The sequence below is a fragment of the Osmia bicornis genome, chromosome 2 (genome assembly GCF_907164935.1).
Source record: "Osmia bicornis bicornis chromosome 2, iOsmBic2.1, whole genome shotgun sequence".
In the NCBI taxonomy this organism is placed as follows: Eukaryota; Metazoa; Arthropoda; class Insecta; order Hymenoptera; family Megachilidae; genus Osmia; species Osmia bicornis.
The window spans coordinates 12,357,882-12,380,879 of record NC_060217.1 but is presented as its reverse complement, the minus strand read 5'-3'; the positions used below and the strand labels follow the sequence as shown (position 1 = coordinate 12,380,879).

The following is a 22,998-nucleotide window of genomic DNA, read 5'->3' as shown; positions in this document are numbered from 1 at the left end:
CATCGAGGAATATCGATCCACTAGATAATATCCAAATTTCGTGTCCCATTCGTTGTAACAAATAGTAGGGAAATAAATATTCTTTTGACAGTGACCGATATTACCTCGGGTATATTTAAATTTATTTTATACTTTTTAAACCGAATTAATCAAGCCTCGCAAAACTGATCGCATTTTGTATGTACATACGCACACGACCGCGTAATGTACGTACTTCTGTCAGATTTCCGGTTATTTACGAAAGGAAGTTTACGATTGTTTGACCAGTTGCACCCACCGTTTCCGGTATCGTCACCGCATTCGTCCGTTATTGTCTATTCTCGTGTACCATCATCCCTGTTTTACCTTTATGTACGTATTACGATTAAACGTGTAACAATTACATTAGAAGTAAAAGTGTTAAGTAATTGTGATTTCTTATGATATCATTGAAATAAATAACAAAGGATAAATAATAATTTTAAAATGGAAACGATCATTGTTCGTGTGATAGACGATAATTAAATTCAGCACGATACGAAATGATCGTTACATAGTACGATTAGTTGTGAATCATAATTAATAATCAACGTATAGACCCAACTATGACGACAGTGATAACACAACGACAGTGACATATTAATTAGAAGAGAATATGAGGGAATTTTAATAGCACATTGATTGTTTGGATGAATACTGTGACTGTAAGTCAGTCCAGCTTAAATAACCATGATAATTATTGTAAATAATAATAAAGGAAGAAAGAGAAAAAGAATGTGATATAAATGTGTGCATAAAATAGAGAATCCTGGATCCTACATAGAGGGAATCGACGACTTGTGAGAACGGCATAAACGAAGCGCCGAAGCGAATCCGAGATTGAACGAGAATAGTCGAACATGGCCGAGGAGTCGCGTGCTGCTCCAAAAGAATTTCTCCATCCTCAGTCGTGACTCGGTCGTCGCGGTGAACGGATCGTTAACGAAACGGTTGTGTTTGTGTGATATTTAATTTTCTGCATTCGACCGCGCTCACATACACGCGCACAAACACGCGTGCGCGCTCGCGCGCATAATCGTTGTATATTCGAGAATCGACTTAATTCTTAGTAGAAAATGGCGGATACTATAAAGGGTGGAAATATCAGTCGTTCGGAGTGGCAGGGAACGACGCGCAGCTTGACAGTTGACCAAAACGAAACGGAACGATCGATTTTGGATGGAACGCCATTCTTCGAGAAAACGAGATCAATCGTCTGAATATAGGCGACTCCAAGGAACGTAGGAAGATCAAACAAATGGATATAACGCGTCTAGTATAAAACGCGTCGCGTGAGTGATCTTAAATCGTACGTACAATTCGTCAGTGGCAATGAGGACGCGCTACTTGGATCGATGAAAAATGTTTGAATAGTTGTTTCGATTTTCGAACGAAGATGAAAGTGTAACGGAAGGAAGGCTCGATATCCGGCGAATCGGTGACACTTTTGTTTTCTTCTACGTGGGTTTACGCGTACGTGTGCACTGGTCCGTACGTGTATGCGCTTTATTTTTAATACGTATATGAGGCTCTGCGTGTGGATGCGCGCGCGCGCGCGTGCGTGGTGCCGGACGATGTCAGAAGTTCGTCGTACGAATGCAAGCGTCACTTTTATTCGATAAGAATGGGATTGCTGGTGATTGACCGACGGTCACTGCTTTAACGTTACGCGCTACTTTATGCGAATGTACTTAGCCACGTATACGCGAACTCTGACCAACACGTATACTCGTTTATAATGTATACGTACCTTGTGTATGTACACACACACATACATACGTAGTTCCGTAGGTGTTTAGTGCGCGTGGGTGGGTATTGGGTATGACGTGGGTGTGGGTGTTTGTTCCTCGTACGTATGTACGTACGCGTATTTTGTGGCAACGTGTAATGGCATGGAAATGAGGCGCGCGCGAGTGTCATCCCGAAGAAAGATACGCCTCTCGCCTGGAAAGCTACTCTGTGCACGAAAACCGAAAGGAGAATCCTCCGGCGAGTGGTGGTCGTTATTACCGATTTAACCTCATCGACGTCGAGTGTGTGCATTTCTCCTGTATATATTTCATTTTTTCTTTATCCATATTTGGTGCGCGTTTGTAATTACCCGGTAATTTCGACAGCATGCTTTAACGCTGGCCCCCCTTCCCCAACGATCGAACGGGGTCTAGTGATTCGTGAGTGACACGAAGAAACTCCCAGCATCTTTCGGTATCGGAAAGAAAAATGCGCAACGGGTGGCTAAGGAACTTGTTCGCGACAGCAATTTTCGCCCTTATGGTTCACGGTAAGTTTTTCATTATTTCAATTATTATCGCTTTCTATTATTTTATTATCCATCGGTCCCTGTAATTGAAACACAACTATGCAATTTAAAATTCCCCATGCGTCGTTTTCTTTTACAAGAATTACCGACAGTCGGTGACGCTTTCCTAGCGAACCAACATGAATTTAATTGAATATTTTTGTAGTCACCGATTGATATGTTATTACATATATACACATGTTCGAAGTTTACTGAAAATGAGTTCAACCAGAGATATTTCTTCTTTTACGACGGCTCGTTCTCAGACACGAGATAACGAACGAGCCGAGGAACTGACAGAAATGGTAGAGTTACTTGGAGATAAATGTTTTGTTCGCGAGCTGAATTCGTTGAATCAGCCTTGTTAAAAACAACAACGGAGCGGAATCGCGGTCGAGTCACCTAAAATCCGTCGGTTTAGAAACGATTATTCCCGACCATTATCGATTACCACGTAACACACCATTTGCGTATTGGAACATTTAGCAAACTATATCATTTGATCAATCATCGCGTAGAAGTGGTGGTTGATGCAGTAACATGAAATTTGCCGTTTGTCGTCCTTTTGGAACTTGCATTCGACCTCTGAACGGATTATACCCGTATATTGTTCCATTAACGGCGATCAAGCAGGTAGAAGGTAGAGATTAGTCGGGTTGTTGTGATACGAAGAGATTGATTCGTTTCGAAGACATAATATGCAGGCACCGTAACCTTGTATTTAGCCTCCTGCAAAGCGTGTGTTCGAAAAAGGAGTAGGATGATGTTTAAAAGATAATCTAGATGTTTAAGAAAACACGTGGAATCGATTTACCGTAAGAATCTACGAACAATCTCTGGTCAGCGATGTTTCTTAAACTGAATTTTAACGTACGTATTTTTCTGTTACAACTAACGGTAGAATGTAATGAAATTGAAATTTCCGAAGAATCGATAAGCTCGATAGAAATTTCCCGTTGATTGTATCCTAGCGAAAAGATACGCTAGGATGCTGGTTGGTCTATTTTTGTGGATGGAAAGTCTCACGAAGATGGCCGAGTTTATCCGACGTTAAACGAAACTATTAGGTTATGTGCGATGCTGTGCAACGAACCGATGCAACGAGTCTACCGATGCATCTCGCATATGTATCTACTTACACACATATATACATACAATTGCTTTTTAATTGAATTACAATGCGTGCATCGATTGCATTAAAATTATCCACATTTACGTCCATTTCCTGTTCCCCGTATTTATTCTATCGTGATTGGAAAAAGGTAAATTTTCGATATTTGATTTGAACAAAATGGACGCTCCGTGATGAAGGAGAATAAAAATTCATCGTACCGTGTATAGCGTAGTTTGAGTTTCCAACGATCTGTCGTATATTCTCGGAAGTACGATAGCTCTATAAACCGCTTACCATAGAATACTATTGATAATTAATAACCCTGTAACGGTACTTAAAAATAGCTTGCGTTATAATTCCCGGTGTATCTTGGAACTGTATAAACCGACGGCCGATTGTGCTACTTGCAGAAGAGAAAATGGACAGTTTAAAAGGATTTGATTTGATCTGATTTTTCATCCTCGATCGTTTCTCCGAACGATTAATTCGAAGGAAGAATCGGTTCGTTGATTTTTCTTGAACGTAATGAAGCCGCTATTTTTTTTTTTTCTTTTTTCGGTTGTTTTTTTGCTTCACGAGTTGAGACGGGCGAACTCGGAAAGACTTCGAGTAGGGTGTGTCGGTGGAACCCTCTTGGAGGGTTCTCCGCGTCTTAGGTTTCCCTCGCGTCTCAAGGAATTCAATGGTTATTCCCGTTTCGTCTTCTACCTTCCCCTCTTACAAGAATATCCTTCTTAGGGATCGAAGGTAATGAAACAGTTTTTCTCTTTTTTCCCCGCCCTGATCCCTTGTTCTCTCTCCGGCTCGCAAGTTTTCCCTTATACGTATATATCCGCGCGACGGGTTTCCTGCGTGCCCGATTATTGCTCCGTCCGACGCGTAAATTACGATAACTTTGAAATATTACGGATAAGTAAGAATAGTAATTTGCCGAACGGGTACGAATGCTTTCAGAATAGAATGCTCCCTTTTTCCTTTTCATCTCTCCCCCCCCTATCTTTCTCTCTGCAAACGATATGGCTTTGGATGCTCGCCAAATGCAGTTTGGTACTTGGTACTTTTTGAAGTGTCTTCTGTTCTTCTGCCTTCTTTTCTGACTTCATCGACTTCGCTGCTCTTTTTCAAACGTTCAACCCACCGTTCCATTTCTCTGCTCCATTTTTCACCGTTCGATATCGTTGTATCGAGAGCAGAATCGTGTTTAATTAACTCGGTTATTTTTTTTCAGCGATCGCTCTACGTTTCCCATGAATTATTCAACGAGGAGGGAATATTTTTAAAACAAGTTATAACCAGCTATATAATTGGATACCGCGTGAATGTGTACACAGGTGTAGATAGATAGGGTGAAATGGAATAGTCGCCAAGGGATAAGATGGTCCGAGAGAGGGAGAAAAAAAGGGAAACGTTTTAAAATGAAGAAAAAACGGGAGACAGAAGCGATAGGAGCTGGGTGGAAGGAGAGAAGATGGGACAAGGGATTTATAGAAGAGGCGAAAAGAGAAAGATCGTGAAGATATAAGGAAACGGGAAGATTCGGCGGTGGCACAGCTGGTAGGAGGCAACGAAGCCGGCGAAAGCAGTAAAACTAACAGAGGCGAAGCAACAGCGGCAAATCAATACTCAGGTTGCAGTTGCGAAGTCATAAGCCAAGTCATCGTCTATCGGAGCATTCTCTTCTTTTAATCTGTCTGTATTATCTTGATCCCTCTGTATTTCCCTGCACCGCCGCTTAAATTAGCCGGTCGTGCATTTTTGTTCATTCTAACCCAGCGATAGAGAAGCATAATTTTTTCCTGGGGGATTAGCAACGTGACGCGTTCGAATTTTAATTAATTGGAATAAAAATTCTGAAATCCCCAAGGGCCTATGGAAGAGAATTTTCATCTGAACGTGCTCGATTTTTCGACAGCAAGGCGAAGAGGAACAATTACCTGGAAATGGAACGGAATGAAAATGAAGAAGGAACGGAGTAGAATGCAAAGGCGAATGATAAAAAGGCGAGGAGAAAGGAAGGAAGAAGATGGATGCGATAGGAATAGAAAAGGAATAAGAGTGACAGCCGGTTGGCAAGGCAGGTTGCTGAGATAGCTTGATTCGCAGAAGGTTAGAACTGAAATGAAACGAGATGCCTCGGGCCTACGGAGCGCAAGAACTGCGAGTTTGTTCGCGCGTGCTCACGACTCTGTTCAACAGCGAAATATGAAAACTCCGGAGGCGATTTTAATTTAGCCACAATGTCTATTGTTTCCGAGTGCTCAGGCGAGAGGACAAAAGAAAAACGTACAATTGTCTCTGTACATACACGTATCCGCGTGTTTGTGTTTGGACGTGCGTTATTTTTCTATCGTCCAAACATTCCTCCCTTTTCCATTTTTTAATCTACTATCGAAACCTTTTATCGTTTTCTCGAGACCGATGTAAAATTTCCGTAGGGTAGCTATACGTTTCGCGAGATCGCACGTGGGAATATGAAAATTCGTAACGATACCGATTTATTCGAGGAAGAAGACCGTAGGTCGATCAGGGAAACGATCTCGCAGCCCGGAATTCGAGTAAACGTTGTTGCGGATGCAATACGTATCTCGGATGCCTCTGCATCGAACGTTTGCGTCTCCCGAGTAGGATTTGCAGACTGCGCGAAACGATCGTAGGCTACTCGCGGTCTATACGACGTATCTATACGTTCCAAGAATATTTCAGAATCCGTAGATCGGTATCGAGATAGCTGAAATAGCTTTGTTCGATTGCGGAAGCTGGTAACGTAAAGCGGGGATTGCTTTCTATCGTTCAATCAACGATTCGGAAGCTGCTCTTATTTACTATCACTTGGCGTGTATCCTAGAAACTTAAAGCTTATTATTAGTTTTATTTTTCTCAGCTACCTTTTACCTATGAATTCCCCTTGGTATGAGATGTTTGAAATTGTTGTTTCAGGGCAGTTGAGATCACCGCGTATAACGGAACATCCTTCGGACATAATCGTGGCGAAGAACGAACCGGTAACGTTGAATTGCAAGGCAGAGGGTAAACCTCCGCCGGTGATCGAATGGTATAAGGACGGTGAGCTGGTACAAACGTCACCGGGAGATGCGAAATCTCATCGTGTTCTTCTGCCTACGGGATCCCTTTTCTTCTTAAGGGTAATGCACGGGAAAAAGGAGCAAGATGGCGGTGTTTACTGGTGCGTAGCGAAAAATCAAGCTGGCTCGGTTCCGAGTCGAAACGCTACCCTTACCGTCGCAGGTAAGTCCCTTTTTTACTTCTCCCACCTTTTCTCTACATTCTACTAATTTTAATTAATTGACTGCCCCGCCGGAAAGTGGCTAATCCCACCCCTGGGCGTATCTCGTGGTTTGCAATAACAGTTTCTTAAAATAATCGACGGTAACGCCGCGTATACGTCCTTACGCGTGTACTTGTAATTTGCATAATGAACGCATCTATCCCGTATATCCGTGCGGTACGGCGCGGGGGGCGTCGCGACGCAGCGACCGAGGCAAATTGGGATAATTTTGATTTGTGCGAAACGGAGGAGGAACGAGCCGACTATGTTCGGACAAACGAAGAACGGAGCAGAGTTTGTTTAAGGCCGATCGATATTCTGGAAGAAGAAAGAGAAGGGGGTAGTTTGAAGAGAGAGGAGACGGGCCAACTCTTCTACATTCGAGTGTACACCCATCTCTCTTTTGATATGCCCCAATTGCTAAATCGTCGGTGCTCGTCTTTCCTCGAAATCCGGTAAATTGCTTATCAGAACTCGAAATTATTTCATTTCCTTTAGATCGAGGCGGCAACGGTTTCCTCGTTATCGTTGTTACGCGAACGTTTGCGGAATAGATACGAAGGTGTGTACATTTAGATATCATCGAAGAAGGTAATGCACGTTATTCGTGCAATTTTATCAATGATTTTATTTATTTTTTCTTTTAATATTGCAATTTCCGGATGAGATATTGAATTATAATTTGCGTCAGGATCATCGATGCGAAGCTAAAGTCTATCGATCGCACTATTCTCATCGTTCGGTATACACACACGGTGAGAAGAACGAGAAGAATAAGAGTACATTCCATGGAAGGAAGGAATACTTAGAGTTACAACGTTATCTCTCGGAGTACCGTTGTAATGATCGAAGCTACTTAGGTACAGAACAGTTGCATTTTTTCTTAACAAAAGTCTCTGATGCATCGAGAAATATCGTCTGAGTAATCCTTCTCATTGTCAGACGCGCTTCGTGCTATCGTTGTAACAGTTAAGTAATCGCAAATAGGGATTTAATTCGATGTATTATTTCACTTATCATCGTTTTCCTCTTAATCATTCGTGGCAATAAAATTGCAAGAGGCAAACAAAGAATAATGAAAATTAACTGCAAATGAAGGACGATTAAGAAACGATTGAAAATAAGGAAAAACGTTGATTTTCCATGGTTTATTAGCGAATTTGTAATGTGTGCGCGTGCGCTCGCGAGCTACCACGATCCTGGGTTAGGCAGAGGTGGCCGAGGGCGAAGGGGAACCTACCCCCCGCGCATGTTTCGCGTGTGTGCGCTGAGAAAGAGCGAGAGCAGAGAAGGGAGACGAAGGAGAAAAGAGAAGGAGAATAGAAATCGATACGGAGCTGTATCTACATCGAGCGTATGCTCCACCAACATGGTGCTGTGTGTTCCACCGTTCGATGTAGCATAGTTTTCCATGGGTTGTAACGCGAGCTAACGCGAATACACTGCTGGTACTTTACAAGTACACGCGCGTCTCTCGTAAAAACGCGTTTTTAGATGAAACGGTCCTTGCCCTTTACTTTCGTCGGACGCGTCGAAGCAAAGTCCCGATCGGAATGCCGATTGCTCGTTCCCTTTTGTACGACGCCTACCGACCACGCTAGATCCTAACTTTCCTCGAGCGTTTCTTCTAAGCATGCGTTCAAACGATAGAAAGGTCTTTCTTTTAATTTAAACGAATTTATCGCTGCTGACAATTAATTTTTAAGGACAGCATTTTAAAAAAAAATTTAAAAAAAAGCGTTCTCGCTAGTTGATATCGTCCGATTTGGTAGCGTTTGTCGTTCCCATCGCGATATTCGACGGCAAAGATGGCGATAGCAATGGCGGGTAGGCGCAAACGGCAGTTATGGCCGACGACTATGAATAAGGCTTTGTGCTACGAGCACGCCGTGTTCGGTCGACTTGCACCGAAATAAACTCGTTGAGAATGAAAAAACGAGAAAGACAAAGAAAAGATCGCGAAGAGAAGAAAGACGACAAGTAGGAGAAAACGCGAGGGTTTTCGGGTTAGGATAAGTGCGGCGAAAAACGGCGAGTTTGCGATTAAAAATAGGTGTTAAAAGACAGGGTTGCGTTTTGTTTCTTCGAAGAAAAGGAATCGTTCCGTATAATAGCGATCTCTGTCGTATCGAAACCTTGAATCGATCCGGATAGGTTGGCTGCGAGGTTGACAAGATAAACTTGCGTTTCGAAGACGGCTCGATCGATCTAGCGATTCGATGCGATTTCAAGAGTCCCTCGGATACCGATTTCCTCCCCCTCTGTCTACCTCTCTTTTCTTCGATTCTCGCCTCGACGAAATAACACCTATCCATCGTTTGCTTTCAACCCTCTTTCCCTATCCGGGGTGCCGGTTCGGGGTCCCTCGTTCGCTCCATCCACCGCGTATCGATTAGCCGGACGGCATAGTACCGTTGTGCCGTGCCAGGGTTACTTCGTTCGTGTGGCTTTTAGGGGAACAGAGAAGAAGAAAATGAGAGCCGGAGGGTTAGGCGAGCAACGGGAGTAAGAGAAAGAGATAGGGTGATATAGAGAAAGAAGGGTCAGCTAGAGAGAAAGAGAGAATACTAGCAGGGCTGCGAGGAGAAGGGTGTTACAGCTTTTAATCCCAATGGAGGAGGGCGCTCTATATCGACGGGATTCGTTGATACCAAGTGCCAACACGATAAACGTTTCCGGTTATTCGGACTTTGCAAAGTTGAAAAATCAACGAACGGCTAGGTAGTCGTATCTTGATTCGCATGTTCGTGTTTTCGTCCGGTTCTTTTTGATAAAACCTGCCGAAAGGAACCAACCTGGTAATCTGTTCCCCTATCTTTTACCACCGTCTATACATATTTGCTGAAATCTCAACCCATTAGAAATTCGATAAAAGTGAACGCATTTTCCCTCTCAGCACGGAACAACTTCCGTTCCCATTCTACCTTAGGTTTTCCATTTGAAAAGAAGATGAATCGCAAGAAAATTTATCTTAATAATAAGAATATACCCTTCCGTGTAGGCGTTAAATTAACCTGCACAGCATTAAGTGCCTTTTGTGTAACGTATGAAACGTATCCTTTGCGAAAGAATAATCCATTCTTAGAAACGTACAATTTTCGTTAAAGACACAGTTTAGTATTCGAAACAGACGATTACGATACGGTAGAGGAAAAATTCCACTCGGAGCCGTAGCCGTCCAGAGGGATTATTAAACCGATACGTATTTCATATTTACATTGCAAATGTAAAGAAACTTGACAGATGTTACGATATTTATACCGTCTGCGCGATCGGTTGAAGCTCCTTTATTTCGGATCCTTGCTCCTTCCTGTAGATCCGTTCCTCCGTTTCATCCACTAGAGAGTAAATGCTATCGAAACAACGACTCCATTCAGTCCCGATGGTGTAGTAGGTATTTCCGGCGTGGACAGCTAAGTTTGCAAGACACGGTCCGAGGATTGCGGCGCATACAAACGTTTATCAAGAGACGCGATCTACGAGCAACGATAAACATCGGACAGCCGTTGTATAAGCGTTTGCTTTTATTTTTAACACAGGGTTGATTCTTTTCATATTTCGGTATGAAAACCGTGCCTTTTGTCGAATAACAACGCGTGTTTAATGGAGGAAATTGTTAAAAAGACCGCGATGCGTCAATTAATTCGGTCGAGTGTTTCGGTTCGCTACACGTCGATGTAAATATATCGTAGGAGTAGTAATCGTGGGTATTCTTTCGTTACCGTATGCATACGTGAATCCTGCTTCTGGACGGTACGCGATGTTCCATGTGATATATGTGCGTGAGTACGTCCAACTGCCACGCCTACCGACACTACGCTTTAATTGAGTAATCGAGTACACCCTCGCGACGTTGCGTCGCTCCGAATCGGCAGGAGAGTAGAGTCGCTTTCGACGATACCCGCCCCTATCCTACTCGCGTTAGAATAATGAAGAAACAGCGGAAAAAATGATGTAAATGAAAAGGGATGGAAAGTCGGAATTCAATTAGAAGTTACTTTAAGGTAGGAATATCAAGAGCGAAACGAAACGACGTCTGGTGTGAATTATATCGGTCGTCCGGTTTAAGGAAAGCAGGAACTGGATGTGACACGAGCCAGACAGAAACAATGCAATTTAAATGTTAAGCGAAACGGCTAGGGTAGTATCCTATAGGCCAGTTAGGTAGCATACGTAACGCATATTTTACCAAGACAGAGTGTGCGTGTTAACGGGATTTCGTGAATTCAAATGCGACAGTTAAATCGAATCTGCGATCGTATAAATGTACCTCTTGCCCTGTGTTTCCCTCCTCGACCTCATCCCCTAAACCATACATCCTCTGTCCACCGCGGTATTCTGTCTTTGCCTCCGTACGATAGATACGAATAAATTGACGAGAGTTATTAACCAGGCAAATGCGAACAAACGGGAAAGAATTCACGTGTCTAGGTACTTTCTTTCGGGTAAAAGTTTGAGTGTCCAGCAGCGATCGTCTATCGAATAGTCGCGCGAAGGAAGGCACGAACCGCGCACACTCTCGTGTCTATTTATATCGAATCCGTGGGCATACCGGACCAGACTGGCGGCGGCGCGTCGTACCGTAGCGACTTTGCTGCTCCGACAATTCCTGCCGTCGAACCGACTTCTTCTTAGCCAGTTTAGAAGGTCTCGTTCGAATCCAGGATAAGCTTGTAAAACGGCTAACGTTAGAAAATGGAACATTTAACCCTCACTTAAACAGACCATTTCTGCCTTTCTATCTCTTTCGTACGTATGGAAGTTGGAATAAAAAGGTTGTCGAAATCCGCGAGAGAAATACGGGCAAAGTAGACGCGCGCCTACTTACGCCTACCTGTGTATGGATTCGCGATCGCGACTAGCCGTATACGGGTATACGGTATATACGGTCGCTCGCGGTGGTCACCTTTCGTGGCTCGGTTAAAACTCTCGGCAAGGGATCGGGGCAGCCGAGCGTGCAACATGTAACCATGCTAACGTACACCCATACGGAGATATCCCTCTGGCCATTTGCATTCAATGCGCTCTTACCTACCGAGAGAGCCGACCAAACCAACGAACGAACGAATATCCCTTCTACGAAGCCAATGGCAGCGATGCCATGCCGCTACCACTGCCACTGCTTCTCTTCGCCCTTTCTAACCGGTCCATGTACCATTGTGTTTATTTATATTCACTTTAATTATATCGAATATGGTATTGAAAACTTTGCCTCGAGAATTTCTCTGTCTTAACAGCCGCGCTCGTGCACTTCTTGCCTCCTCTCTCTCTCTCTCCTTCATTTTGCACCGTCATATTGCATTATACGCGTACAACTTTCGATGTTAGATAAACAGGAATCGTTCGAGGTTCGATTAGTTAAACTTTTCGTCGTATTTTCTCTGTCTACTACCGTTTAACGATACACCTTGGACAAATGAAACGCGGTGGGAAATTGGTCTAGGTCGTCGACACCTCTCTGATCCCTTTCGTTTTCGAAAAGGATATTCACAGGTTGTCGCGGTCGTTTTAAGTCTCGTTAAGCAATAGGTCGGTTCGATCCATCTAACGACGAGAGGTGGCTCGTTTTTTGAAGGACTCCTCGTCTGGTGCATATGGTGCTACTACTCGCGCACGATCTAACAGGCATGGCCGTTTGTCTGCACCATATACTGGCGCATAGTACGAAGGGAAAGCGCGCGGCTGCTGCTCTCTCATTAGTTGGTTCCTGCGGCTCGCGAAAAAGCCCGAGGGGTCGTATGACCGGTAGGGGTGAGAATGGCAAAAAAGACGACAGGGGGCGAGACGGGGAGATCCAAGAACCCTCCAATTCTTTCGCTCCAGATCTAGCGTCCGTTAATTGGAGGTTGTTTGACTACGCACCAGCTTCACCCTCTGCCCCTATCCACCCCATTCCCTACCCGGATCCCTGCTTCTTTTTTCTCCTTTCTCCTCCCTTTTTCTTTTTTTCTTTTATTCATCTCCTTTCCCTCTCGCGCCTCTTCCTATTCGCACGAGCCAAGGTTTTTCAGGGCACGGCAATCGTCGCCCTGGTTGAATGGAAAAGACCGCGAAACCTACGAGTTTAGCATCGACTTTGAGATCTAATTGCTCACAGGTAGGGAGATGAATTTATCGCGACGAAAAGGCGTTAAACTAGGAACGATCGCGCGAATTGCGAGCTTAGGATCGCGATCCTTTGGATGGCGCTAACGATGAGCAAACAGAGCGGAACGAGTTGGCCGAGATACACCGACCACGTACCGCGTGCATGCATGCTGCGTGTGACTCACCGTTTCGACAGAGTTATCGAAACGGTCGAAAAGGGAGAGAAGCAGGATCGGTTTATCGGCACGATGTTTCTTCCTGTATTTACTATCCGCGATAATTAAACCAGTTTCGACCTCTAATTAAGCCATCTAAACTCGCTAGCAAAACGAATTTCTCTCTGAAAAAAAAAAACACAATTATTTAATCAACTGTAACCGAATTTTCGTTCGTTTCCCAGTGTTGAGAGATGAATTTCGAGCGGAACCGCAAAACACTAGAGTCGCGGCAGGAGAAACCGCTTTGTTGGAGTGCGGACCACCCCGAGGGCATCCGGAACCAACGCTACACTGGAAAAAGAACGGTCACATGATTGACTTGGATGCTACCAAACGGTATTTCGCTCGGATTTTTCACCCTGCAACGCAATCTGTCCCGGTCGAGGAAATTGATTAAACCTTGCCTTTGTTATAGTATCACTTTGGTGGACGGAGGGAATTTGATGATCTCGGACGTGAGGCAAGCGGACCAAGGAAAGTATCAATGCGTTGCCGAGAACATGGTGGGCGTGAAGGAATCAGCGGTAGCTACGTTGACGGTTCACGGTAAGAATATCGTCGCGTCGGGTATGCACTTTAAAACACCTAGCTAATATAATACTCTTATCTTTTCCTTGACTGTTTTCCTGTTAGTGAAGCCATACTTCTTATCGACACCCACGAATCAAACGATCCTGGCGGATCAAACGGCTGAATTTGCCTGCCGCGTGGGCGGAGATCCCGCGCCCGAGATCCTCTGGCGTCGAAGCGACGGGAAAATGCCGATCGGACGGGCGCATATTCTCGACGATAAGAGTTTGCGAATCGAGAGGGTGACGTCGCAAGATCAGGGAACGTATATCTGCGATGCCGAAAATGGTGTCGGCGCGATATCGGCCAGCGCGACCCTGACGGTATACTGTGAGTGAAGACAAAGACGATCTTGTTATTTAAGAGGAGGGGGTGAAAAGGAGAAAGAAAAAACAAAACGTGGAACTGCAACTTGATAAAGTTTTCTTTTTATTCGCAGCGAGGCCCGTGTTCGCCAGTTTTCCGAAGGACGAAATAGTCAACGTCGGATCGAACGTTTCGTTCTCGTGCGCTGCTCGTGGCGCACCGGAGCCTTCGATATTCTGGACTCGCGAGGGTTCGCAGGAATTAATGTTCCCCGGAAACGAGTACCAGGGCCGCTACAAAGTTACGGAGGACGGAAGTTTGCATATCAGAGGGGTCCTCGGGAAGGACGAGGGACACTACGTTTGCAGCGCGATCAGCCAGGCTGGCGCGAGCACGGCGACGGTTTTTCTTCAGGTTACCTCCGTCGAGGAAGCTCCGCCGCCGATAATCGAGATCGGTGCGTCGAATCGAACGGTACCGCCGAACGGTGAAATTTCGATGCCGTGCCGCGCGTTCGGCAGACCTAGCCCTCGGATAAGATGGTACAAGGACGGTGAATTGCTTCGAACCGATACCGACGATCGATTAACCTTGGCGAGCAACGGCACTCTCACGATAAAGAACCTTCGATCGACCGACACCGGAATGTATAGTTGCGTCGCGTCCTCCGAGTCTGGGAACGCGTCGTGGACGGCCAGTTTAACGGTTAGCTCGACGGTGAGCGATCAGGAGACGGCGGGCGTGGTAGTCGACGCTGTCGTGCCGGATCCCTCGATGCTTCCTGCGAGTCCGAGCAAACCGAGAATAGTGAACACGACCAGTAACGCGGTTACCCTTATCTGGAGTCCTGGTCAGGACGGGGCTGGCAAGGTGATCGACTACACCGTCGAGTATTTCGCTACCAATCCAAAGACCGGTTGGATCGTCGCCGCGACCGGAATTACGGACGACATCTACACAGTAAGAACCGACCATCCGTCGCTACCACCATCGTTGGTATAAATTGTTCAAAATTCCTCGTTCTTCTATCTGTAGGTAACCAATTTGAAACCGGACACGAGCTACGTGTTCCTCGTCCGCGCTCGAAACAATCAAGGTCTTTCCCTTCCTGGTCCTCTATCGGACGTCGCGAGGACGACCAATCTCGATCAACCCGCTATCCCTCAAACCGAACTGATCCGAGCGAGGGATCGTTTGAATAGCGAGATTCTGTATTTGAAGGAGGTTCAACCTTTGACCAGTACCAGCGTTAAAATCATATGGGATGTAAGTACTACCGTCTCGATGTCGTTTGATTCGTCGGTTCTCTATAATCTCTCATTTTATCGATCATTTAGATTCTCGGTGCTGCCGACTTGGTCGAGGGTTTGTACATAAGGTACCGTCAAGTATCCGAGAAGCCGGAATATCGAATGGTCACTGTAATGAACGCCGGAGCGACTAGTTACGTTTTGACCAATTTGAACAAGTACACGCGGTACGAGTTTTTTCTAGTTCCTTTTTACAAGACGATCGAAGGTAGACCGAGTAACGTGAAATTGGCGACCACCTTGGAGGACGTGCCTTCCGGTGCACCCGAGAACGTTCACGTCGGAATGATAAATGTAACATCGGCGTTCGTTCGTTGGTCTCCGCCGCCTAAAAACACGCAGAACGGACAATTGATAGGATATAAGGTAATAACTCCTCTACGTTCTACTTGATTTCGTATTCTCTATCTTGTTTTCTCTTTATCCGTTCGCCGTTCTGTGTTTTAGATTCAAATCAAGAGCAATAGTAGCAACAAAATTCTAGGTCAGATGTCTCTGAACGCATCGACCACTTCGGTAATCATTAACAGCTTAACGACCGGCGGTCTTTACACGGCACGCGTTGCCGGTTTGACCCGTGTCGGGCTTGGACCGTTTTCAAATCCAATCGTGCTGAACATGGATCCAGGGCAATTGACGCAACTGCCGCCGCGGACCGATCCGAGCCAGAGGAGCGCATCCGTCGTCAACGAAACGTGGTTCCTGATTCTAATGATAACCGTGGTGTTGACCGTAATCGCCGCGCTGCTGGGAGCCTTGTACGTTCGTCGGAGACAAACGATGAGCAAACAACTGGGACACTTGAACGTTCCCGTGGGCACGGCCAACGATATTTGTCAGCTGAACAAGGATACTCTCTGGCTAGAGCGTGGTTGGAGACCGAGCAACACTCTTCAGCCCTCCTCCACCGACAAAGATTGCGAGACGAAGCTTTTAAACAATCAGAATCAGATCGGTTTACCGCCCGGGATCGTTGGAATGACGGGTTCTGAATACGCGGAAGTGAATCTAACGACGTTTTATAACACCAGGAAACAGTTACAAGCTCCACCGGAACCTTACGCGACAACCACGCTTTGCATGCCAACTCGTAGCCCGGATTCGATAGAAACCACCGGTCGAAAATCGAATTCGAGCGATTCTTGTCTGAAACCCGACTACTCGAGTTTGGATTCGAACCTCGATCGAAACAAATCCACGGTATCACCGAGCAGCGACAATGCCAGTAGCGTTTACAACGGGGACGATAATACGGAAGCGCAAAGGAGGCCTCATCATTACAGAATGCCGTTACCGAACGAATCTCAACCTCTGAATTGGTGCGACATGTTGCCTCCTCCACCGGACCATCCGCCCTCGTTCGAAGGTTCCCTCGGATCTGGTAGAACCCATTCGCATTCTCTGTCGCTCTCGCAGCAACAGCAGCAGCAACCGCATCAATATCAGTATCACCATCATCACCAGATGCATCCGATGCAGCATCAATATCAACATCAACACCATTACCAGCAACAACAACAGCAGCAGCAGCAACAACAACAGTATCAACATCAAGCCGCGTTTAGTCCTCACTTAGGGAAAAGAAGCATCGAAAGGCAGAACGATTTGGATCTGATGACCGGCTCGGGGTTAGCGTTAGGGTTAGGTTTAAGTTTAAGTTCAAATTCCGGTTCTGGATCCGGATCTGGGTCAGGTTCGGGTTCTGCTTCCGGTTCGGGTGGTGGGTGCGGCGGTGGTAGCGGCGGATCAGGAGCTGCCTCGAGGACATCTCAAAGTCCACCGAGCCCGCCGATCAGAGTGACCAACAATCTGGAAAGTTCCGGTGCCGTTTGGAACGGTCCCGGTCAACAATCGCAGTCGTTCGAAGGCTCCATGCCGCAAAGTAACGTTCATCATCAACAAGGCAGATACACGAGTCTACCACCGCAGACGAACGCGTCGGCACTGGCCGTATTTCCGCAGGCATTCGATCGTTACGAGTACAAGAGCAACAACCAGGAACACGAATACGAGAGCGGTTCTCTGTTGTACGGTCAACGAAACGGTTCGCCGTTGGACGATTACGATTCCGCGTACAGTCGCGTGAACCGAACGGATACACGATCGCCGCAATCGATCGGAAACGAGGAAATCTATCGGCGAAACGATCAAGACCCTTATCCTACCGACAACCTTTACCAACCGGAGAACGACGAGTGGGACAGAAAGTCTTGCGATTCGAACGCGCACTCGGACATTTGTTGCTCTTGTTCCGAATCCAGTTGCCTGTACGGGAACGCTCTCGAGTACAATGATCAATTCGTTTCCTCCTCGACGAACTGTCTTCACGGTAAAACCGTCTCCCGGAGTAGAAGCGGAAGGAGTCCGCGAAGAAGAACCGCCAGGACTTGTTCGCCTACCTACAGTAGCGGTGACAGTAATTACTCTTGTATTCCTGCGAGGCAGTCTGGAAGCGTTAGCTCGCAAGAAAGATCAAGGCATAATCGTGCGAAAGGTAAGCATCGCTTGTTTATTTCTCCCTTAACGTTCCCTATCTAATGCGTATATTATTTTCTCTAGACAAAGTGCCTAGCTTCTCGAGAATCGCCGGCCATCCTCAGCACAGTTCCTCGGCTTCGAACACGGTCGGCAGTTCTGGAAGTCAAAGATACAACAAACTGAACAGCGTTTTCGTAGGCAGCAGCGGGAACGCCGGTAACCCGAATGCTCCTCCGGAGTGTAATCGGTCGGTCGACCTTCGCGATGGCTAATGTTGCCAGGAAGAGGCAAATTATCGCCGATTATCTGTCGCTTCGAAATCATTTACTTCGATCGCAACGAGCCAAGCCGTCTGTCGCAGAAACATTCGCTAGGACTATCTTCTTGGTAACTCTAACGAATCATCCATCTTGTCCTCTTTAAACCTCTTCGATCCTCAACCTGTTTTCACCTACCTGCCACCCTTCCTTTCTTCCTTCCACTTATCTTTACCCAGTTTCGCCAACATAGCCGTATCGACGCACTCTTTCAATACTTCTTTCAATAATTGGTTGAGAAACCAAGTCGGCGGGGTTCTTCTTCCCGTTATCCGACATTTCGTTGTTTGCTCAATACTCCCACTGCCCTTCCTCTCTTACAAAATGGACGATGAACGATGAACGGGAAGTGAACTCGACGCGATGTAAAATAATCGCATAGATCCCGGGACGAGATGAGAGCGTATCGTACAAAATATATTTGTAGCTGACGAGTTGGTCGTAGGCGGCAACTACTCTCGAGGTGGCATTTATTTTCTAGAGGTCTTAGATTTCCGCCAGAAAACAAGTTTGCTGCAAACCGTGTATAACGTTCCTAAACGTTGAGCAAACAATTCTTGAACATTGCCGACGAATATCCGCGAAACGATCGCCATTCTTCTGAAAAGTGGGCTCGAAACCGCGGACGGCTTTTTAAAAATGAAACGTTTTTAAAAAAACGCCCGACAGTGATCGCTAACGACTGAAAAACGTGACAAGTATTATCATATCGAACAATTTTCTACAAGTAGTCGTAGCTGGTGATCTTTCGTCGCGAAACTCCTCGACCTGTGGTTCGTTGATTTTCTCCAAGGAATTGGAACCGTTCGATCGGAAATGTTCTCGCGATTTCCGAGAACAGATTATCGAATCGATCGCGACCGTTTCGCTTGAAACTCGTCTCTAGGTGTGTTTAGAGAATATGCCGAACTGTAATGGTGAGATATCGCTGATACGTTGTTGATCGAGTGATCGCAACGCGCGACGCTGTATAATAATCGCTCAAACTTCTTGTAATTAATTTAATGGTTTAAGAGTAATGGTAAAAAAAAAGAAAGGAGCAAGGGAAATCTGGCTGATCGATAGGGGTAGTTCAGTGAAATCGGAAGCGCGCGATGTGAAAATGGTGGAGAACGAAAAATGATCGTAAACACTGCCGGATTATATCAATTCTGTAATATTACCTACTTAGGAGAATGTATAGGCACGGAGCAATTTATAATGTACATTAACTACACGGAGTGGAAATTTTGCGAGGGAAATTGATGAATCCGTATACTATGTATAGATGCAAGCATAATCCATCCAGAAAGTCGAGTAACGAAAAAAAACAAAGTATAATTGACTAAATGAAAGGAGGGTTCGTTTTCGTAGAGCGTTTAGATTGGTACTCGATTCGGGAAGCATAGCCACGTAGAAAGGTATATTTTAAAGTTAATTCGCGGGAAAAACATGATAGCCCCGAATTATCCTCGCGTAGGTCTCTGTTTGACTGTACGCCGAGTTTGCCAAACTTCGTTGAAACAACTTGCATGGCATGGAAATGATGCCGTTCTAGGCTCGTAGCTATTGTTCTTCGCTAGAACGGACGCCCCTCGAAATCTGTACATAAATTCGCAGCCGATATTACTATCCGCAACACGGACAAAACGATCGATAGTAGTTACTTATATACTTACATACCGCGTATGTAGGTACCGGGAATAATAAAATTCGTTCGGGATATCGAGATCTCTACTTAAACTATATATTCACGAGAGAATCGCGAGAAAAACGGTCTTTTACTTGTACGTTGAACCATCCTATCAATTTGCGAGAAAAAGGAAAAGTAATATTATTTTTATAGTTTCTCAAATTTGCAGAATTGTTACGATGGTTCGTACCGTTTGTATCATATTGTGACTCGACTCGAACGAAAATAACGAGATTTATCTCTAGATCGTATCCCATTTCTTTTATTTTAATTTTTTTTTTTTTTTTTTTTTTTTTTTTCTAATCCTCACCACCTGCAACCTCGCTCTCAATCCCATCCGTTACCATCACCAACCATCGCCATTACGATTACCATTGCCATTACCATTACCATTAGCATTACCATTAACATTAGCGTTAGCATTAGCATTCGCATTCCTTCTCCCTGTCGCTCTCTTTTACCCCCCGTCAATGTCGTCCGTAATTTCAATTTGTTTCTGGCTAAATTGCTCCCGCGTTCATCCGCTTGTTCTTGCTCTCGCTGGGCGCGTACATTTACTCGACCACCCGGCGAGAATTGAAACGGAACACGGAATCGGCCAACGAGATACATCGGTCGGTCGGTCGGTATATTCTTCCGTTTGCGAAATAACCAAATTAAACGTAATTCAGACTGATTTGTGTTCGTAGAAATAAATTCTTCGATAAACTTCGTTCCCGAACAGAGGACGGTGAGTTTAACGAAGCTTTCCTAAGTGATTTCACGATCGCTGCCAATTGCTCTATAGCCTCGTATCGAGATGTTCGAACATCTTGCTGTTCGATAGAGAATGAAAGAAAGGAAGAAAGAAGGGAAAAAGAAAAAAAAAAAAATGAATTCAATTATCCGTATCGTAGGGATATTTTGTAGTCGCGCGCGCGCGTTACCGTGGCCCGTCATATCATTAAACTTTCCGATCGAAAGATCCGCGCTAATTAAACGTTCCAAACCAATTACGCGACGATTCGATATACCTTCGAATTTTTCATTGCATCTCTTTTTTTTTTTTAGCTTATTTAAGTCTACATCTAAATGCGAAGGCTGACAAAGTGATTTAGCTTAAATCTTCTTTACAATTTTGTAAATAAAGCGCATTTAAATACGCGAATCGCTCGTTCGTAAGCGTTTTCGTAGGCAATAACTTATTTATTACGAGACAAGCACAAATGGTTGTCCAATTTGAACATATTATCGGAAACAGACGAACCGAATGAAACATTGGTTGATGCAAATTAATAATATACGCATTACAGGCGGACATGCGCGCACAACTGTAGATAATTAAAAAGTAACGATTAATATTGTCAAGTAATACGTATACATATAAGACGATATACGAAGACGTTACGTAATATGCGAGTAACGATTATTAATAAAAAAACTATTAAAAAATATAAAAAAAAAAAAAAACAGAGAAAAAGTGACGTTAAAAATTTAGAGCATTTTATACCAATTTCACCGCCCTAATTTCCGTTGATTGATCGAAAGAAAGTTGGATACTACTTTCTCCTATTCCACCTCCCTCTCTTTTTATTTGAACGTCGTTGGTAATTAAACAAGGTAGGTGGAAAAGAAAATGGAAAGATAATCTTTCAACGCCCGGGTGAGAAATTGTATTATTTTATTGCAACCGAATGCAACAACTTGACAATTATTTACAGTTTCGCCCGTGTACGAACGATCATTTTATATGTATTCCCTCCCTGTAACGTAACGGAAACGTAAGAAATATGGAAACGAGACAAAAATTGGCTTATATTTATAGTGTAATTGACATTAGCCGCAACCGCCTTTGCCGCAGCAGCTCCGTTTCGGAGGTCGGTATCCTCTAGAATTGTCGCCCATTAATGGATTATAATCTGAAAAGATTTCAAACGATACATTAACGCGATTGTTACGTTTCCAAATTCAACGTTTCAACATTTCTTTTTCGTATCTTTACCTCCTTTCAATGATTTCGATTTCTTTTGTACAAACGTAGATTCATCGCTAGCGCTTCCTAGTCGATGACCAGTCGAACTGCTGTCGATCAACCTCGATGCTTCTTTCCTTATTTCCTTCTGTAAAATAATCTCCTTTATTATTTATTTTTCAACAGATTCAATCTAAAGATGCTCTATTATACTTGGCAATGGAAAGATTTTTACAATTGCTGCTTAAAACAGTATCATAAAGGTACGATTCACCTCTCTTTCTTCTTCCTTTGATCGCACACATTTTTGATAATACTTTTCTTGCATTCTTTGCCGGGAAGCTTCTAAAGCTGATAGTCTATCTTGCAATAGATCTGGATCTAGAAATAAAGACAATAAGCAAATACTCATTCTATTGTAATGTTCTAATCGATCGCTTACTTTTATGGAATTTTGCAGCATAATCCTCCTCGCCTTTCCTCAACTTCCATCTTGTATACCTTTCCCGAATATATGGAGAGGCGTACCAACAACAGATGACCAGTGCAAGAATATACCATCCCATAGATGCGACTGCAGTCCACACTATCAATTTCCAAAGTAAGATCAAATTATGCTATACCAAATTTATCAAAGAAAATCAAAGTTTCAAAGTAATTTTTCAATTGGTGTATCAGAGTACTAAAGAACGTTCGCTTACAATTTGATTCATCTTCGGAACGTGTTTAGTTTACCAGTCCAAAATTTTACCTTTCAATTAACGTCATTAGTGACGTTGGTAAAATGAACATATACATGTAAATAATCACGTTTAGTAATGAATCTTAATTTTTGAAAAATAAAACGTACGCATCAATAGTAGAATATTACGTGCATAATCTCAAACATAAGATTTGTCAAAATAATGCAACAGCTTCATAAACGTTCTAACGGTATTCATAATTTTTTTGCTTAGGTTATACGTTTTATATATACGCTTGATATACGTACTCGTTCTGAAATAAGATACTTGATACTGCCCCTCTGGATAATCCATCTTCTGATTTCCTGGGAAAATTTAAAATTTTAAAAAGTGATAATCATCCAAACGTCTGTAGTGTGTAGGTATTCGAAATGATTCAATGAAAGTCGCGCTTGTATCGATTTGTTCACTGAAGTTTAGAACACGTCAGCACCATCTATAATCTTGATTCATTAAAATTGAAAAATTGAATTCTAATCAAATGAAAGAAGTAGAATTTTTCTTTATTTTATTTCAAGAAAGTACCTGCCACACGCACAAAACTCGTATCAAATCCGTTAAACCAATTATAAGGATATGGGAAGAAATTAAATTAGCTAATATATTTTAAGAAAGGTAACGAATACCGT

At 44.1% G+C, this 22,998-nt stretch overlaps 2 protein-coding genes across 4 annotated transcripts; one reads left to right on the top strand and one right to left on the bottom strand.

The window, feature by feature from the left end:
- The first annotated feature begins 576 nt into the window (after positions 1-576).
- LOC114879251 (roundabout homolog 2-like) lies at positions 577-20,570 on the top strand. Of its 3 annotated transcripts, none has more exons than XM_029194014.2 (11): positions 577-2,051; positions 2,136-2,299; positions 6,369-6,677; positions 13,205-13,358; positions 13,438-13,568; positions 13,656-13,922; positions 14,032-14,858; positions 14,934-15,164; positions 15,236-15,574; positions 15,656-17,702; positions 17,768-20,570. In XM_029194014.2, the coding sequence occupies exons 2-11, from the start codon at positions 2,239-2,241 to the stop codon at positions 17,956-17,958; spliced, it is 4,557 nt and encodes a 1,518-aa protein (XP_029049847.2). In that variant the 5' UTR covers positions 577-2,051; positions 2,136-2,238; the 3' UTR covers positions 17,959-20,570. The 3 variants fall into 3 exon arrangements, with proteins under 3 accessions (XP_029049847.2, XP_046145983.1, XP_029049846.2); XM_046290027.1 differs by having other exon boundaries at positions 577-2,068; XM_029194013.2 differs by having other exon boundaries at positions 577-2,299.
- Positions 20,571-21,318: 748 nt separating this feature from the next.
- On the bottom strand, positions 21,319-22,801 carry LOC114879252. The gene is made up of 5 exons (XM_029194015.2): positions 22,618-22,801; positions 22,069-22,212; positions 21,901-22,007; positions 21,657-21,774; positions 21,319-21,573 (listed from the first exon to the last, which is right to left on the bottom strand). Exons 1-5 carry the CDS (start codon positions 22,661-22,663, stop codon positions 21,491-21,493), a joined length of 498 nt encoding a protein of 165 aa, XP_029049848.2. The 5' UTR covers positions 22,664-22,801; the 3' UTR covers positions 21,319-21,490.
- Between the last annotated feature and the right edge of the window lie 197 nt (positions 22,802-22,998).

Bases quoted from the DNA above. Each gene is read 5' to 3' on its own strand.
- LOC114879251 (XM_029194014.2), top strand. From the start codon at position 2,239: ATGCGCAACGGGTGGCTAAGGAACTTGTTCGCGACAGCAATTTTCGCC. The intron at 13,923-14,031 runs GTGAGTGAAGAC...TTTTATTCGCAG, and splicing joins CGCGACCCTGACGGTATACT to CGAGGCCCGTGTTCGCCAGT. The intron at 15,575-15,655 runs GTAATAACTCCT...TCTGTGTTTTAG, and splicing joins GACAATTGATAGGATATAAG to ATTCAAATCAAGAGCAATAG.
- LOC114879252 (XM_029194015.2), bottom strand. From the start codon at position 22,663: ATGGATTATCCAGAGGGGCAGTATCAAGTATCTTATTTCAGAACGA. The intron at 21,775-21,900 runs GTGAATCGTACC...ATTATTTTACAG, and splicing joins CAAAGGAAGAAGAAAGAGAG to AAGGAAATAAGGAAAGAAGC. The intron at 21,574-21,656 runs GTAAAGATACGA...AAATCTTTTCAG, and splicing joins ATCGAAATCATTGAAAGGAG to ATTATAATCCATTAATGGGC.